Source organism: Ochotona princeps, chromosome 29 (assembly GCF_030435755.1).
Source record: "Ochotona princeps isolate mOchPri1 chromosome 29, mOchPri1.hap1, whole genome shotgun sequence".
NCBI classification, from domain to species: domain Eukaryota; kingdom Metazoa; phylum Chordata; class Mammalia; order Lagomorpha; family Ochotonidae; genus Ochotona; species Ochotona princeps.
Window position 1 is genome coordinate 5,224,231 of NC_080860.1, and position 17,863 is coordinate 5,242,093.

At 48.5% G+C, this 17,863-nt stretch overlaps 2 protein-coding genes across 8 annotated transcripts in view; one reads left to right on the plus strand and one right to left on the minus strand.

Annotated features, from left to right (window-relative positions):
• The window catches only part of SH2B3 (SH2B adaptor protein 3), a 31,250-nt gene extending 30,526 nt beyond the window's left edge, over positions 1–724 (plus strand). For both annotated transcript variants that reach the window (XM_004595297.2, XM_058656885.1), the window contains exon 8: positions 77–724. In XM_004595297.2, the coding sequence (XP_004595354.2) occupies positions 77–372 (296 nt within the window). In that variant the 3' untranslated portion in view covers positions 373–724. The remainder of the gene's footprint in view (positions 1–76) is intronic.
• Positions 725–3,031: 2,307 nt separating this feature from the next.
• ATXN2 (ataxin 2) overlaps positions 3,032–17,863 on the minus strand; it is a 57,004-nt gene continuing 42,172 nt past the window's right edge. For 3 of the 6 annotated variants that reach the window (XM_058656883.1, XM_058656884.1, XM_058656879.1), the window contains 7 exons: positions 16,427–16,611; positions 16,003–16,135; positions 12,022–12,075; positions 7,694–7,836; positions 6,479–6,706; positions 4,414–4,582; positions 3,032–3,630 (listed from right to left, as the gene is read on the minus strand). In XM_058656883.1, coding sequence (XP_058512866.1) covers positions 3,602–3,630; positions 4,414–4,582; positions 6,479–6,706; positions 7,694–7,836; positions 12,022–12,075; positions 16,003–16,135; positions 16,427–16,611 — 941 coding nt within the window. In that variant the 3' untranslated portion in view covers positions 3,032–3,601. The remainder of the gene's footprint in view (positions 3,631–4,413; positions 4,583–6,478; positions 6,707–7,693; positions 7,837–12,021; positions 12,076–16,002; positions 16,136–16,426; positions 16,612–17,863) is intronic. The other 3 variants (XM_058656881.1, XM_058656880.1, XM_058656882.1) reach the window with 2 other exon arrangements.

Here is a 17,863-nt window from a genome sequence, read left to right on the forward strand (position 1 = left end):
TGGCTGGAGGCAGAGAGCTTGGTGTGTGGGGCCAGCGCGTGCAGACACCTGACCGTGTACTGTTTGCTTGTCCTAGGCTCCTGCAACACGGTCCTGTTCCCGTTCGCCCTCCCTCACTGGGATTCAGAGCTAGGCCTTTCCCATCTGAGTGCCTCCAGCTGGCCTCAGGGGCTCAGCCCCGAAGGGACCCCAGGCCGAGCCTCACCCCCAGAGCAGATCTTCCACTTGGTGCCTTCGCCCCAGGAACTGGCCGCCAGCCTGCGGCGCCTGGAGTCAGAGCCTGGGAGTCGAGCCCGGGACTCAGACTATGAGATGGATGCTTCCTCCCGGAGCCACCTGCGGGCTATAGACAATCAATACACACCTCTGTGACCCCATGGGCCAGGACTGCTGCACCCAGCACAAGCCGATACATGGACTGTGAATGTAACAGGCTTTCTTTCCTGCCAGAGAGCGCGTGGAGGGGCACTGGTGCCGCCGGCTATGTCCAGGGTAGCTCGCTCTATCAGGCTTGTTAAAGGGCCTCCGGGAAGCTCCCAGCACCTGGCTTTCTCTTCGTTTACAGACGCACTTCTTGTCCGCAGGTGTTGCCAGCTCCTGCCCCCGGGACCTGCCCATCACTCCTGGCAGAAGTGGCCGTGGAGGGCCTCAGTGAGCAGTGGGAGCCTGTTGACACTGTCACAGCTCACAGACTTTCTGCTGTTGGGGAAGCCCAAAACACTAACACGCCCCAGTTTCTCACACTTCCCCCACTGCAGCTCATGCCTGCTCACAGGTCCTGCCCCCAGGCAGCCATGCCTGATCCTGCTCCTGTTTTCAACTTTAGGACAAGCTCAAGGTCAAAAATGATTTTAAACATTTTACCTCAGATTAGTTTTTTAAAAGATTCAGGTTTCACAGCTCAACCTTGGCTTATTACTTCATTGCACTGTCCCAACTTGTAGGTAGCCCTGTGGCTCTGCGGTCAGACACACCTATGCAAACCCCGCAGCCTGGGCCAGTGCCGGCTTCCCGTCTGCTGCCAAGCTACCAAACATGCCACCCTTCCAGGGAACGCTAGGCAAGGAAGAGCTCCCCATCCCCGGTGCCTTATGTCCAACCCACTGGGTTCTTGGGCACAGCAGCTTAAATGGGCAAAAGGAGAGTTGACTCCTTGCCCTTTCTCGTAAACCCCTTACCAATTGGGCGGGATCAGGCCCACCCCAGTCTCCTGCCTTATCTAATCAAGGACATTGAATACACTGCCGCACTAGGGGTTTCAGGCTCCTGTTAGACTCCAAATGGAAGCCAGGAAACTGGTGCTGTAAGGAGAGCACCCCTACACCAAGGCTGCACCTCAACTTGCCTTTTGTCAGTGCTGTGATCTGTGGCTTGCCTGTGCTGACAGGCCCCGGAGGGCCGGTCAGCAGTGGCTTCCAGGAGGCAGGTGTGTGCCGTTTTGCAGTGTGGTGCTCACAGCAGTGCCAGCTGCCTTCCCTAGGGGGAGGGTTTGCAGTGCCCCTTTTAATGAACACTCTACCCCACCGGGGCAGCCTCTTCTGGAATATTCTAGCGGTTGGGGAGGCTGCCATCCCTCCTACAGATCCCATGGACCATAAACCAGAGCTAACATGTGGAAGGAGGGGGGGCAGCATTCCACATTTGTCTTAACACAGAAAGCTCCTCTGAGCTCGTGTCAGACCCAGCACGTTCCATCCTTCCAGCCAGAAGCCGAGCGTCTGGCAAACACTTGCTCCAAACCAGGGCTTTCCACTCTCGGTAGCCTGCCTCTCACACCAGGCACAGCGAGCCCGACAGCCACGGAAGTTGCTCCCCCTCCCTCTTCGGAATGTGCTGTCCAGGTTTCCCAGGGCAGCTCCGGCACGTCCTGACAAAGCCCCCTTTCCTGGCACTGGAACAAAGCGACACTAAGCCAATGCCTTTTCTTTGCTAGAGCCAGGTCTCAGCTGCAAGAGAGGCCCTGGGCCAAACACAGCCTTGCGGCATGGGCGAGCAGCCCGTCGCATCTTAGGCCTGCCATACCCACGCCACTGAAGGTGGCCGGCTGCTGGTGGTGTGACAAGGCCAAGCCTGCTCCAAACCATCACCTGGACAGACCTCCTCACCCCACCCATCAGCTCTGGTCACCAATCGCCAGCACTGTGCCCCAGCCCCCTCACTCCCTCTGACTACTGAGCTCTAACAGTCACCAGCACCGAAGAATTAAGTCAACTAACCTGCCTTGACTTTTAGACCAGCAATCCATATGGCTTTATCTGGTACAAATCTTCTGCCTTTCACCATTTCTGGACCATGTAGGAGAAAGGAGTATCAATCATTAAAATCTTGGGCCAGAGAACACTACTTTCACTTAACAGTTTCTTGGCCTAGATTAAGGCTTCAGTTCTCCCAAGGGTTGTCTGAGAGCCCTTTGTGCTGTCCATTCAAGACTCAGCCTCTTCCGCAGACACCTCCTACCTGACTGTCCGGCCCACTGACCACAGCGCTGGGCTGGAACGGACGCACAGGGTGCTGTGCGTTCACCGTGCTTCATCACAGGCAGAAAGGTATCGGGCAAATGTTTGTGTGTTGTTTATGTACTGTACAAGTAACTTATTCTTAAATAATGCAGATTTTGCTATGGTGTACATGTTGCTGTATGTGGATTAAAAAGTGTTTTCAAACTTGGGCTTTGCTGCTGTCCTGCAGGACCGCCCCTGGAAGGCCCCTCCCTTCACAGCTTGCCTGCTTCCCTGGGGGTTGTCTGTGTTCTTTTCCAGCATCTCCTGCCCCCTTGTGGTCACACAAGTCACCTACCACCACCCACCGCGGTGCTCCGGAGGTAGGAGAAGTTTCCAGGACGGGAAGCCTCTTGCTGCCGCAGACTCGACTCCGCCACAGGGCATGTCCCAGTCTTGTCTTTCTCTAGAGAGACCTGGGACCAGAACTAAAGGTGAAGAAGAGAAGTCTTGGAGCAGTGCCCCGCCAGGCCGGGCTGGCCGCCGGAGCCCCGCACCACAGCTGGCTCACACAGACGCACATCGACTGGGTATCAGTTTTTAAAACTTTTTTTATTTTTAAATTTTTTTTAAGTTTTTATTTTATGTTATCTACAAAGTAAACTTAAAAGTTGAACCACTGAGACAGTGATCACCTCATCAAACTTGATTTTATAAATAATAATCCGTCAGTTTGACGGTAAGAATTTACTGAAACCTTTTGTCAAGGTTAGTAAAAGGGTATTCCAAGTCTTGATTTTGTTTAAAGCAGTCATAGCAGCAAGAATCACTCTGGTTACTTCTCTTGCTAGCTGATGTGTTCGTGACTTTCAAGGGCCATTAAAAAATAAATAACTTCCAGTTTCGGCAAGCAGAGCTGGGGCACTTGCGGGACTTGGAAATAGCGCATGGGATTACGGGACAGCCCACAAGTTCCTACAACGCCTCTACTCGGTCCAAGGATCTTCCACTGCAAGTGAATTGTTAGCATTCCTATTGGATGTTACAAGAAATCAACATATATTTTTAAAAACAAAATGAACTTCTAGTTCTCTGTGCTTCCAGTTGGTAGAAGCAGTAGAAGGGGGGAGGGGATTTGGCCTTTGGCTTCCTCCAGGGCAGCTTTACAGCTGCTGTTGGTGGTGGGCTTGTACTGTAAAAAGAAAAGTGAATATGTCAACAGAAGACTGGCAGCCTGCTGCGCTAGCCTAGTGTCGCAGCACGTGCCTGCCCTCTCCTTTGCTAGCTAGGAGACTCAAAATTTAACTCTGCCCCCCTCCCACCTATGTCACGTGGGGGAGGGCTGGAGGGGGGGGTGGATAGAAACAAGCCAGTCAGACGTGAAACCACTTCAGATAAAACTCCCAGACGACTAGTTGCTCATGGGGTAAGGAAAAAAGGCCTGAACACGCCCCCTCCCCAAATATTAGCCAAACACCAGTTAGACTGTCCACTTCCGCCCTGGCGGCCAGCCAGTACTGCAGCACAACCCCGGGGCCCTCTCGCTGTCAGGGCGTGGGCTGCAGCGGACCCTGCACTCACAACCAGTCCATACACAGCACTTGCTCATCACTTCAATGAAAGTCGGCCATGGTAATGCCCCCCACTGTCCAACTGTCAGGACTCAGGAAGGAAACACGGCCCTGTCCAGCCTGCCTAACAAGGAAAGCCAACTGCGTCCTAGGCATGCATCAGCTACCCAGAATGCTGCGGCTCATCATGCCAACTCCCGGACACCATCAAGACACACACGGACTCAGCTCCCGGCAGCCTCAGGCCCGCACACGGACCTGGTGGTCAGTCCCTCCTATGCACATGTGGGCGCTTCTGGCTAGTTCTCGAATGTGAGGCTGAAGCACTGACCCTGCCTGCCACTCCACCTGTGCGAGCAGAATGCTTGGGGTGCCCCGGCGGCCCCTGCACACACACGCCTCACCTGAAGGGTGCGTCATATAGGGGAAATGCGCTGTTGTCGAGACTGGAATGGGCTGTAGTGCACTTTGAGCGAGGGCGGCCTGGGGACCGCCGGGTGGCTGTGTCGTCATTAGCATCATTGGCGCATGGGCAGTTGGATGAGAAGGAACCATTCCTGACTGTACATGAGCCTGAAACAGAGAGCTCTTTTACGCATAAAGGCAACATCTCCGGCTTAAACAACATGTCAACTGTGTTCCTTTCCCTGGGCTGGCACTCTCAGACAAGGGCAGGCAGCAGCAGGCCCAGCCCCCTTCTTTTCTTGGGGGATACTCCCTAGCTCACCTTCCGGGAAGATCCTGCCAGGCTAGAGGAGCCTGGGAAAAACATCAGGGCTCTCACAAGTGGGCTGCTACCAACTGAGCACAGGATTCCAAGGTGTGGGGTGAGATCTCTGACAAGAGGAGACCCCTGATCCGAGGACAGCTTGCTCAGCCAAGTGACACAAGATACGGTGACGCCTCAGAGCCAGGCATCCGCGGGGGACTCCCAAGGGGGGCTCCCACAAGAAAGCAGGGGCTGGCAGAGATGCCAGTGTTGGCCCCTCACCCTCTGCTTGTGGCCTGCACCCCCAAGGCAGGAAAAGGAGATGGAGCTCTGCTCTCTGAGACATGCTGCCTGGAGCAGGAGAAGGGTACGGTCAGGGCTCCAGCGCGATGGGAGACATCATCTCATGGTCTGGGCCAGCCCAGCGCCTGTCATTCCGTCAGCCTACAGTCGCTCTCGCTCCCTGCCTCCCTGCACCCTGTGCACTGTTCTAGACCATAGCCAGCCTCGCAGGAAACGATGCTTTTGCTCCCTCACTGTCCACCGGGCTCAGGACCTGCTTGGGTTTCTCCATGCTGGCCTCTTCACTCGTTCTGCACAGCAGCACACACGCGAGGTGCCAGGACCCCGCTGGAAGGAAGTTTACATGCCTGCTTAGCCAGCAGCCTCTGCTAGACCCCTACATATACCTCTGCTGGACACACCCAGCTCTCAAAAAGCTCCTTCTTGCAAACCATGCTGGCCCACACTGAACACAAGCAGCTGCCCGCCTGTTCTCGGAGCCCATCAACTGCAGTGCACCGCCCCGCACGACCTGCCCTCAGCAGGCAAGGGCCCTCCAGGGACAAGGCAGCCTCCTGAGATACCGTCGCACTGCGTCGCGTCTCTAGTCTGTCCCTCGGCAAAACCTCCCTAGCACTACATGACAGGAAGTGGACTCCTTGAGGCAGGTCCCACCGAGACCCACCTAAGAGCTAGTGTGACAGCTAATACATGCCCGCCGGCCCGTCTAGCCCTGGGCAGGCCTTGAGGACAGCGTGGCCCCTCCTGTTCATCCTTCCCAGGCAGGCTCTCCGCCTCAGTCCAGACCAGTTGGGCCTCTGTCAGCAGCAGATGCAGAGCCTACACTGCTTCACTGAGCCCCCAAAACCTTCCAGAACCACTCTGCAAGATAAATGAGAACACCGGGGTACTTCTAGCTCCATGCACTGCACCAAGAGCCAAGAGCCAAGGTCAAATCCCTCGAGAAGTACAGCACATGCTCCAATCGGGATGTATGGATCTCCTCAGGGCACACGACTGTGAGGTTCTCAGCGACCACAGTGACATCCAAGCTGACACACCAGCACTGACACCAGAGGGATACAAGTCTGGAAGCCCACCATCCCTGCCAACTGTGTGTTTCTATGTGTGCACATGCGCATGTGGGTGTAGACGAGAAATGTGTGTACACACGTGTAGTGATATAAAGCTGTGGAGAGACTGAGCAAAGCAGACACAGAGAGGGGAGACTGGGCTGCATTCCAAAGTCAAAGATACTCTGAAGCTCTCAGGTGAGAAACGCTCAAGGCCGAGCCCATCACAAAACCAACACATGAACACAAGGCCAGACCACGTGTACTCCACAGGGAGAAGGGAGACAGGCGAACAGCGTCACACACAGGGGTTCCTAGCTTAAAGAGCACGTGGCTCTTTGCTGCTTATCTGGTAACCATGAGCATCTATTTGGTCTGGAGAGAAGGCATTTAAAGTTGGTTTACCTGAGGTACGTGGGCCATGTGGGGCGGGTTGGTATAGGCTGGCTGGACGTGAGAAGGGTGGATTGTGAAGACAGTCTGTTGGGCTGCTGGGAAACTGCTCTGTGGTGACTGCGTGTTGGAGGCAGGCGTTATGGCAGGGGGTGTGGGTGCAAGCCCCGCATGGTAAATGGCTGACTGTTGCTGCGGACTGGCCAGGTGGAGAGCTTGGGCAGCCTGGTGCTGATGGTGCTGCAAGGTGAGGGCAAACAATTGAGTGGGTGTCGCACACGGAGGTGAGGCCCCCATGAACGCAGGCTTGGCAGAGACCCCCCGGCAGGCACGGGCCAGGGGGGTCTGGAACACAGAAGCTTTACTCTCAGTCTGATGGTAACAAACCCCAAACAGTGGTCAACCAAAACTTCTGCCTACTGACAAATTTTTAACTGCTTTACTTAACCAATGTAATTGAAGAAGCTAATGATGCGGAGGTGGGGGGAGAACCCAAAAAAACCAAAAACAAGTTCACTCTGAGCAGTCGACCTAGTCGCTAAGATGTCTGAGGTGGGGCTGGCTAACCCTTTACCTCCTAGTGCCGGGATCCCATTATGGATGCCGGTTTGTGTCTTGGCTGCTCAACTTCCCATCCAGATTCCTGCTTGTGGCCTGGGAAAGCAGCAGAGGACGGCTCAAAGCCTTGGGACCCTGCACCATGTGAGGTACCCTACAGGAGCTTCTGGCTCCTGCCTTCAGACTGGCTCAGCTTCAGCCGTTGCAGCCTTTGGAGAGTGAACCATCAGATGGGAGATTTTTGTCTCTCCTTCTCTATGTAAATCTGCCTTTCCAAGAAAAATAATCTCTTACAACAATAATAAAAAAAAAATGTTGGCTGAGATGTCAGCACCTGATCCTGGCACAGGAGATGGCAGCCACGGGGGAGGCGTCAGGTTCCTGCCACCCGCACAGGCGACCTGGTCAGAGCTCCTGGCTCCCAGCTGCAACTTAGCCCTGGCCGTAATGGGAGTGAACCAACAGAGAGGAACTGTTTAAGAACTTCAACTTACGGCCGAAATGTTCGTCTGCAGAGCTTAACCACTTTATTCTTGACCCCTATCTTCCTGTGATGACAACAGCCCTCCCTTGCCTGCCCTGGACATGCCCTTTGACTGACCACAGGCACCTGAGCCTAGGCCAGCACTGAGGAAGCCGCTCCACATAGGCCTCCGAGCTGCTCCTTACCTGGACAGGACTGGGCGCCGGATGGCTCCCTCCGTGCTGGCTCTGCTGCCCGGTGGGTGTCGCCGAAGGCTGAGGATGCGGAGTGTGGGGGTGCAGGGTGGCATTAGGGTGCGCGTACTGCTGAGCAAGGGAGCCTGTGGAAACTAGAGGGGAAGAAAAGCAGTGTGCACATCGGAGGCCTTTTATCACCAGGCTCAGAGCCACTGCCAAGCCGCTGCCTGCTCCTGCAGCAGGCTCTCTAACCCACCACTGTCTTTAAATAGTAAGTTTAACAGTAAGGCAAGTATTTGATTCATTATTAAACTGACTGATAATAAAGCTACAGATAGCACTAGAATCTAATTTTTAACTCACTCTTAAAATAGTCACTAGATTTTCCTGAAAAGGCAGCATTAAAAACATGGGCAGAAATAACTCAATGTAGCTATGCGAGAGACAGACACACACACACACACACACACACACACACACACTCTCTCTCTCTCTCTCTCTCTCTCTCTCTCTCTCTCTCTCTCTCTCTCTCTCCTCGTCGGCTTAGGCCATCACCTGGCTAACCTCACCATGCTACTGTCCTGGAGACGGCTGTCACCTGTGGCCTCAGACTACTCATCCAATAGGCGCTAAGCTCAGTACTTTATTACCAGGGCCTCTCAGTCCAGGGGCTGCTCTGACACCCAGTTCATTTCCCAGACCTGACTCCAGGATTTCCCACTTTCAACTTTAAAAAACCTGACTTACATAGAAACATGAACTTCCATCTAAGTGCCCCAGACTTTTAGAAAGCATTTTAGTAAACTGAGTGACTCTGAAGGAAATGTGATGTTAGTTCGTGTTAAAACATGTCCATTAAACCTAAAAACCCAAGGTCAATTCCTTGTGAATCTTAGAATGGACCCCAGCCTAGCACAAAATGGGGAAATGAGGTACAATCCATTTACCCACAGCTTCAAAAGCAGCCATTTGAGACTCCCCCCCCATAGTGAGATGCAGTCACTGCTTTCAGTGACCGTGGACAGCAGGGAGCCGAGACCAGGGCATTCTGAGGATGCAGCTCTTGCAAGACACAACTCTGGCTTGTTCCCAAGGAATGGAATCCTAAAATCCTGTAGACACGAAGCCACACCATTAACAATCCCCAAACAGTCCCTCACACTGCTCACACAATAAGTCAGCAAGCATGGATGGATGGGGCGCTGATGAGAAGCCAGCACTCGATGGGCACCTTACTTCCAGCAGTCAAGAGAGGCCATGCCGCTGATAATCCCCATCAGAGGGGGGCTAGGGTAGCCGATGTCAGGGGATTGTATGCAGAGGGTCTGAGTGTGACGTCAAGGCTCCAACCCAAGAAGATGCCTCCAGCCACAACCGTCTCTCTCAAGAGCAAGGGTAAGACAGAGCAGCACTAGAATGGCCTGTGCATCCATGGCCATGAGTAAACCTACAGTTTAAAATATACCTGGGAAAATCATCCAGATCGTAAGAGTTAACTCACACTGAACTATCTTAACAAAAAACTATGGCATTGCACCCTCTGGACATTGTCGAGCAGCAACTGTGTGCTGGAGCAGGCCGTGTCTTCTAACCCAGCAACTTCTAAAAAAGGCCACCACACACTGTCTCTTGTTTTTGTTTACTCTTAGGCTCCCTTCAACGGTGTAGGCACTAGCTTGGTCTCTTTGAAGGTGCGCCCATTGTTCTTGGAGAGTCACACTCACGTGAAGCATGCCTGGCCGGCCAGCGCCTCACAATGTTCTACTTGTACAACACCCACCTGTCAGAGGGAGTTCAGTTTTTATAAGAGAAGAGTACAGGACCCAAGAGGGCCGAATTTGTATTTCAACAATATCCAAGAAATCCAGAACTAAAAAATTTCACTTTTAATCATCTTCTAGAAAAATATATTCTTGATACAAAGACTTAAACTCTAAGTGCATTATTGTTGCATACAAAAACATGGCCATTGCATAGAGAATAGCAATACTTACAAAATTTCACAAATATTCATCACTTGGAAAAATATAAAACTTGTAGTCTGGACAAAAAATTAAGCTGAACCATGACTGCTATGCATTGTTGAAAGGTATTTCTCTGGTATAAGTTTACTAGTATTTAAAGGCTATAAAGTAGTGTTTCAATCTCTAGGTAATTTGCATGTATAGCAACAAATATTTCCATGAACCCAATCTTAGTAAAATTGACTTTGTTTTCAAAAAACCTCATCCCTTTCCTGCCACATAAAATTTAAAAGGCATAAAATGTTTAGGGGGAAAAAGAGAGATTTAGTTAGAAACATTTTCCTTTGTTCTTTTAGTTCACAAGATCTGAAATCAGGAACTTAAATCTCTCTCAAACAGAAAAACGAGTAATAACGGAGAACATGGCATTTATTTTTACATTCAATACTCATAATAAAATGGATAAAGCTTAGCTCCTTGGGCGGTCAGTTAAGAGGGCTCTCTTGTGAGGCAAAGGAGAAGACACCGGGAAGGCTCCGAGGACGAGAGATAGGACAAGTTCATTAGCCTGGGGAAGTTAAGCCGACGGGCAGCACCAGGGGCTACAACGCCCAGGCGGGCTGGGATCTCCGAGCTGAGGGCTCCATTATCCAACTGCATTTGCTACAAATGCTCATTTAACTCAAGATTCCAGGGAAATGAAAAGCCAAGTGGATTTTCTTCGGAATTCTGGTTTAGTAATCTATCAGTTAAACTAGTCATAAAACTAAAGTAGCTTTCATGAAATCTGCTGGCTACTCAAATACTGCTATGTGGGCAGACCTGGTTTAGAAGATTACCCACCCATTCCCATTCAAGTGTTTTCTGGACAGAAATATTCACAATTATATACATGATTCATCAAATTCTTACAGCACTAGCCATATTCTAATTAACAGTTTTCTAAGCCATGTGCTACATGTTTAATATGCTACTAAATTTTATCATTTTGACCTTGGATGCACAAGTCATGAGAAATTGCCAGCACTGCTGAACCCCTAAATGCAACAAAAGAAAATCATCCAGTTTTCAAATGTGATTTTAAATTCAGCAAAAGGTAAAGGAAGAATAAAAGCTGAAAACTCTAGAAGGAGAATGAGAGCAACACGACCAAACCATGACGAGACGACTTAGCAGAGGGAAAATACAGCGGCACCTTAAACCACAAAGAGCTCCAACTGGCAGTTTCTTTTCCCATGCCACACTCTTGTAGGAAAGCTGGAACAAGGCAGTTAATGCTCAGGTGAGATGATGAACAGCGACAGTAAGATGGTGAGATGACTCAGACTGACCCGCACAGCCCGAGATAAAGGGCGGACACTACCTGTGCACACTCTAGTCACACTGTATCCATACACAAGACTGCTTTTTAAAGAGCATCTCTTAAAGGATTAAATTTGTTAACATTTCCTAGCACTGAATAAATCACATGTATGTTATCAGTTTATTTTTGGATACCAAGTCATGGTATAATTAATGAAAATTTAAGGTCAAAATGCTTTCTAAGTCCTACCTCTGGCATTTTCACAGAGCTAAGCACTGAGCAATTCCAACATAATGCAAAATTTAGTCCCTAACATAAAATCATAACCTGTAACCCCCTCTGGAATATAGTATTTCACACAAAAGGATGTATATAATGGCATGAATTTCTAAAGCATTTCTACAAGCTAGTACCCTTTCTACTCAAAACACCAAAGGCCAGGACGTATCTTGCTTTAAAAGCTGCTGTATGAATAAGGAAGACACTTATCTTAGCAGCCCAGCGTCTTAGGAATTCATTCCAGAAAGCAAGCTCCAACCTGACTCCACTTGGGTGTGACTACTGCCCTTCTCCCAGATAGGGGAGGGGACCTGAGCTACCCAAGTGACCTCTGGATGCCCTTGACTCAGGAAGGCTTCTGATCCTCCAGCACAAGCAAAGACTGAGAAAACACAACCACCTCTCCCCTAGTATTTTTCCACTCCTCTGTAATTAAAAGTCCTGGTAAGAACAATTGTTTCCTTGCCAGGATGTGTTAACAGTTTAAGTTTTATATACAAACTGTGGCTTGGAATAAAAAATGTCCTCTGTTTAGGAAAAGTGGTTCTAAACAAGCCATTTCTCAAATACTTATATTTGCTTGGCATGCAAAAATTTTGGAACCAACTGAATATCTGAACTTCAGTTCTTAAGCTGGGTAAAAGTTTAAATTCTGAATTGTTGAAATTCATACTTTAAATGACTGTCTGAAACAAGGAAAATATTGTTCAACAACTCTAATCCCTTAGCATGTATTCTTTAAAAAGTGTTTCACTGTACAATTAAAATTAGTATAAAAAAACCCAACTCACTGGCAAAGTAGAAAGAAGGGCTTGTCTCCTTGTTGTATGGTAATTTGGGACATGCTAAATTCGGGAAATAGAAACGTAAATTAGCCTTTGAAGGTGTGCATTTTCCTAATTTTCTGGAAAGGTTGACATAGTTAGTATTTTTTTCTAGTCATGCATAATTCATTTTTATTTTATGAGAGAAGATAAACACCTTAAACACTGCTACAGAATGTACTGGGCGTCAAGTTCCAGCTACTGACTTGCTTAAATAAAAGGTATAAAATCACCTAATAAAAAGACCAACATGGCATTTTGCTGATATAAAAAGTGCTAAAATAAACAGTATTTACAAAGTTTACGGCAAAGACACACATTTTGGAAATAACATGAATAGACATATTATCCCGATAGACTGCATTTATAAACTTGAGAACACTGTCCTCCCAGGCGAGGTGTGGCCCAGTGTGTAAGTATACCCGGCGGCAGCAGACACATCAAGACATCCCCAGCTGGCTGTCAGGCACAGGGACAGGAGGGAATCTGGTTTCTCTGCTTACTCTATTTTCCAACTCATTTGCGGTAAACCACCAAAGCCAACAGTAACTATAAAGCTTGACTTTGGATCTAATTCCCCTGATAGCTCCAATCAGGAAGCCATTACCATACATGAGTCAGATGGATGTGAAGGAAAACAAAAGCCAAACTCAGGGCGGGTGTGGGCTGGGCTGACAGAGCAAGGTCAGAAGGATGCTATCTGTGACCCAAGTCTTTGCCAAGACTGCCAGCCAGAGTTAGAGATGAGCAATGATTTAGAAAACACACCAGCTCCTCCTAGACTAACCATTGGTTGCTCAGGAATCAATCAAGTCTTCCATTCTGTAGTCCTTACATGTCCTCTGTCTTCCAAGTCTTTTGCTATGACCAGAACAATGAGTGTCATACCAACACCTGCTACATATTCTCCTGCTTGCAGAAAAAGCTATAAAATCCTAAGAGAGGACACAGCTTAAAAGTAAAATAATTCATACTCAAACTGTGTGGGGCTCCTCTGGAAATACAAAACACACATTGCTCAAGTAAAATGAGTAAAAGAACAGACCTAAAATAACAAACAAAATGCTGACGATTTCATAAAAAAATGTTTCAGAACAAATTAACTTCCTAGGGTCTGAAGCACCCAAAGCAGAAACTGGTGAACGCTCCCACCAAGCTCCCGCCCCACTTACAACCTCATCCACACTGCAGGAGCAGGGCCCTCGGCATAAAGAACTGGCTGTGATGACTAGCTTGCCGCAGATCTCACTGGACAGTAGGTCTAGGGTTTTGTTTTCTATTTAACCACACCTGAACGGACTGTCGGAGGAAACTGCTCTTCAAATGGCCAAGTTCTGGGAGGGCAGTCCTTCCAACAGGCAATGTTCATCTAACAGAGGCAGCCGATGTCAGCAGTGAGGGAGCACACTGTGAAAGCCTTTGCTCAACATTACAGTCTATGCCACAGCCTCAAACCACGGCGGCCGCAAAAGCTCTTCTCTAAAGGCAGTAGAAATTTTAGCTTGAGACTTTCAGATCTCATTCCAGGGGGAGCATGGAGTAGTCCATTCCAAGAAGAATTTCCTCTCAGAAAATGGAAGAAATATTTTTTCCACTTCATAATGTATTTGCCAGAAATTTATAAACCATAATGAACTTTTCACCTAAGTCTTCAGCACACTGGAAAATTGTTGAAATACATACAAGTTGCATAAAAGCCAGCATGATGAAACAACAGGGCCTTGTGCTACACACACCATCCCTGTTGACAGAACTTCAGACAAGCCCAATGACAGGAAAGCAGAACCCAAACTATGCACCCCATCAGGCTGTCAACGCACTTCTCAATTATGTTACAGATGGGCTTCTTGAAACAAATACCTAAAGCACAGCACTTACACCACTTTCTAAAAATGCCATCATCTACAGTGACAAATTTCAAGTGATATCGTGGAAAAGTAAAACCAGATTTCACAGTTTATAAACATCAATGGCTAGAAACATAAAACAACCAGCAGTGATGAGTGAGCCTTGGGGACAGCGCCAGCTCCAGGAAGCTGCTGAGGGGGTGCAGTCCCCACCACGTCCATGACCTCAAAGTTCCTGCTTACTTTTAAAAGGAGAAAAGCAGGAATATACCAAAAATATTTGCCAAAAATCCATAAATTCTTCACTAAATTTTGCCTAGGTAAGTCACTCAGCAAATGTAAAGCTTAAAAAAAGACAATCTTTACATTCTTAGTCATTCAAGACTAAAGAGGTTTAAAATTTGAAATGTTCATGTAATTTTAATTGAATTCTCATAGTGTGCACTTGGACTGGGTCCAGTGCTGTGGCTCAGTGGCTGTATTCTCGTTGTGCATGCCTCAGGATCCCATATGGGCGCCGGTTCATGTCCCAGCTGCTCCACTTCCCATCCAGCTCCCTGCTCGTGGCCTGAGAAAGCAGCAGAGGACGGCCCAAAGCCTTGGGACCCTGTACCCCTGTGGGAGACCTGGAAGAAGCTCCTGGCTCCTGATCTGCTCACTTCCAGTCACTGCGGCCATTTGAGGAGTGAACCAACAGATAAAAGAAATCTGTCTCTCCTCTCTGTAAATGTGATCTGCCTTTCCAATAAAATAAGTAAGTGAATCTTTAAAATTATATGGATCAACCCCAATTTATCTCCTAAAGAGACTGAAATGCCAATGAAGAGACCCAAATAACACCAGAGTCCTCAGAAGCACTGAGAGCAAGGTGACATCGTGGTGACCCCGGAACAAAGACACAGGGGTTCTACAAGCACACTGAGTCACTCTGCAAACTCTATGAAGGTGCAGGTCGAAGAGCTATTTTCAATTTGCTGAAAAGATATTTTATTGCATTAGACAGCTGCTAGGATAACCTACACAAAGTTCTCTGGCCACAAAATCAAGCTGGTTGGCTTTTTTTGCTTGTCATTCTTTTTTAAGGGTACTTCAAAAAATTTGTGGGATGTTGGAATTAAAAGGTAAGTGTGCAAAACATCCTGAAATCCATGCCTTCAAAGGGTCTTCAAGCAGGTTAGATTACAACAAACCCATGCATAGCCTAAGACTTTTTCCCCCACAAAAGTAAACATGCTGTAATTTCATTTTCCATGAATCTTCTAAAGTTCATTCATATAGAAATTGTATTTTTATAGAAAATACTTCTGGTTTCCATGTTCACATTCTCAGGCATACTCAGTGAGAACAGGGTCCCCGTGAGGCAGCAGCCAAAGCAGGACACGTTGGTGCTGCAGCGCAGGTGCGTGCTCTGCACACGCCAAGGACGCCAGGCAGGCCCTGCGCAGGCCGTTCCAGACACTGACAGCGACAAGAGCAGGCACCTTCCTCCCGTAACTGGGCCTAATCCTTGTATTTTGCTCAAAGTAGGAAAGACATGTGAAGAAAATATAACCCCAGGTACCAAGGAGAAATCTGCCAAAACTCACAAAGCAGATTAGGGGGAGAAATGGGTTTCTTTTGCCTTAGGTTTTTTTTTTTTTTTTAATTTATTTATTTTATTGCAAAGTCAGATATACAGAGAGGAGGAGAGACAGAGAGGAAGATCTTCTGTCCGATGATTCACTCCCCAAGTGAGCACAATGGCTGGCACTGCGCCAATCTGAAGCCAGGAGCCAGGAACTTTCTCCAGGTCTCCCACGCGGGTGCAGGATCCCAAGGCTTTGGGCCATCTTCTGCTTTCCCAGGCCACGAGCAGGGAGCTGGATGGGAAGCGGGGCTACCGGGACTAGAACCAGTGTGCATATGGGATTCCAGCACGTTCAAGGCGAGGACTTTAGCTGCTAGGCCACTGCGCCGGGCCCTGCCTTAGCTATCTGACCTTCAGATTTATTTAATAAAAGACCAGCCTATCCCTAAAGTTAGTTACCTTTACAGAGCTTTTAAGTTTTTAAGCAAACTAAATTGTTCACATATACTAAAAAGATAAAAAAGCGTCTCCTACCATACATCGCATGCGTCTGTTCATGAGCCCCGTACTGAGTGGTTGAGGAAGACACTAAACCAGGCTGGGCATGTGTCGGCGGTGCCATCATCCTGGCGTTACCTTGGATTACAGGACTATAGACATGAGGATGCTGTGTCCAAGCAAAACAGAAAGACAAATATTAGAATATCAAATATGGCCAGGCAGATTATCATTAGATTTTTAACTCTATAGTTTCCAGAAACAAATGAAAATTGTAAAACTTTTCTTGAATTCCTCTGCAGTTCTTTCACTGAGCAATAACCTTCAAACATCTAAAAGACCCCTCTAAGTCCTTACAGCTGCCTACTCCATCAAAATACAAAAATATAAACAAAGATCTGTTTACCATATTAGGCTTTAAAATGGAACCAAATTGAAGAGACGGGTATGTTAACTTTACCTGAGACTGATAATGTGGCACATGCTGAACCAGTGGCTGGTTCGGGAACTGCTGGGGACTGTAGGCAACATACTGCGTGGAGTAGGCTGGCGGAGTGGCCACAATCGGCGGGCCTGCGGCTGAGGCTGGGTGCATCATGGTGCTCTGAGGATGCTGGTCTTGCCGCTGCTGGGGCATATTTGGTACTGCGGGGTGGAAAAGATGGTTTCTTTATAGCAACAGGACCTGCTGGGCATAATGCACGCGTTGCATTATGAAGCAGTGTATGACTTGGCACCCCTGATCTGGCCTGTCTCTTGAACGCCACCGCACCCCCATTATCAGTGGCGTGTATCATAAACTATTCTTAGTCTCAACATTTTCTCATCAGACATGGTGCCAATCAGCCTCAAGCACCAGTCCCCAGCTCCTGGCTGGGAGGACTCTGACTCATCCTGCAAGTGTGAGCTTGCAAGAACTTCCTCGGAGTCCTTTCATGATGTTCAAACTGTGACCTTTCCTCACATCCCTTGTCTGAAAAGCCACTTCCATTTCCTCTTTATCTCAACACATGAAGGAGAGCCAGACATGAACCTGTCTGATGACACCACTGACCAGGTAAGGGCACTGGACTCACTCACACAAAATCCTGCCATGATGACGTAAAAGATGCAAGGAATCTCATCTACTCCACCCTCCTCAACTTCCCTTCTACAACTGCTCCACTTCTCCCTTACCACATAGCATATGACCGCTGTCTAAATAACAGCTATTTATACTTACAAGGTTTTTATTTATTTAAGGGGTAGAGAGAGGAAGAGGGAAAACTTTCATGTTCTGGTTCACTTTCCAAAAACCTGCAAGAGTTGGGATTGAGGCCGACGTGAGGACTTAAGGCAGATCTCCCGTATGGGTCACAGAGACCAGCACAGGAGTCCAGGGACAGCATTACAAAGGTGGGAATGGGAGAGCAGAGCTGGGACTTGGATCCTGGCATTCTAAAATGCAAGTGTCTTAACCACTAGGTCAAATGTCTAGTCCAATTTTGACAGACACACCCACACTCCCAAGATTTTTTATTTATTACACAGAATGGGAGAGACCTCCATCCATTGGTTCACTTCCCAAATGGAAGCCGAATGGCCCAGCTGGGACTAGGCCAGACTGAAGGCAGGAGCTGAAACTCCATCTGTGTCTCCCATGTGGGTGCAGGGGCCCAAGGACTTGATTTATCATCTGCTGCCTGCCCAGGATACCTAGCTCAGTCAGAAGTCATTTGGCGCCCATATGGGATGCTGGTGCGGCAGGTGCAGGCTTAACTGGCTGTGCCATAATACTGACCCCCAATTTTGGCATAAACACAACTCAATCTCTACAAAACAGAAACAGATAACTCTAAACAACGTAGCAAGAAGTTAAAGAGATGGTTTGTATAAAGTCCCTGCTATGCTGTGGCAA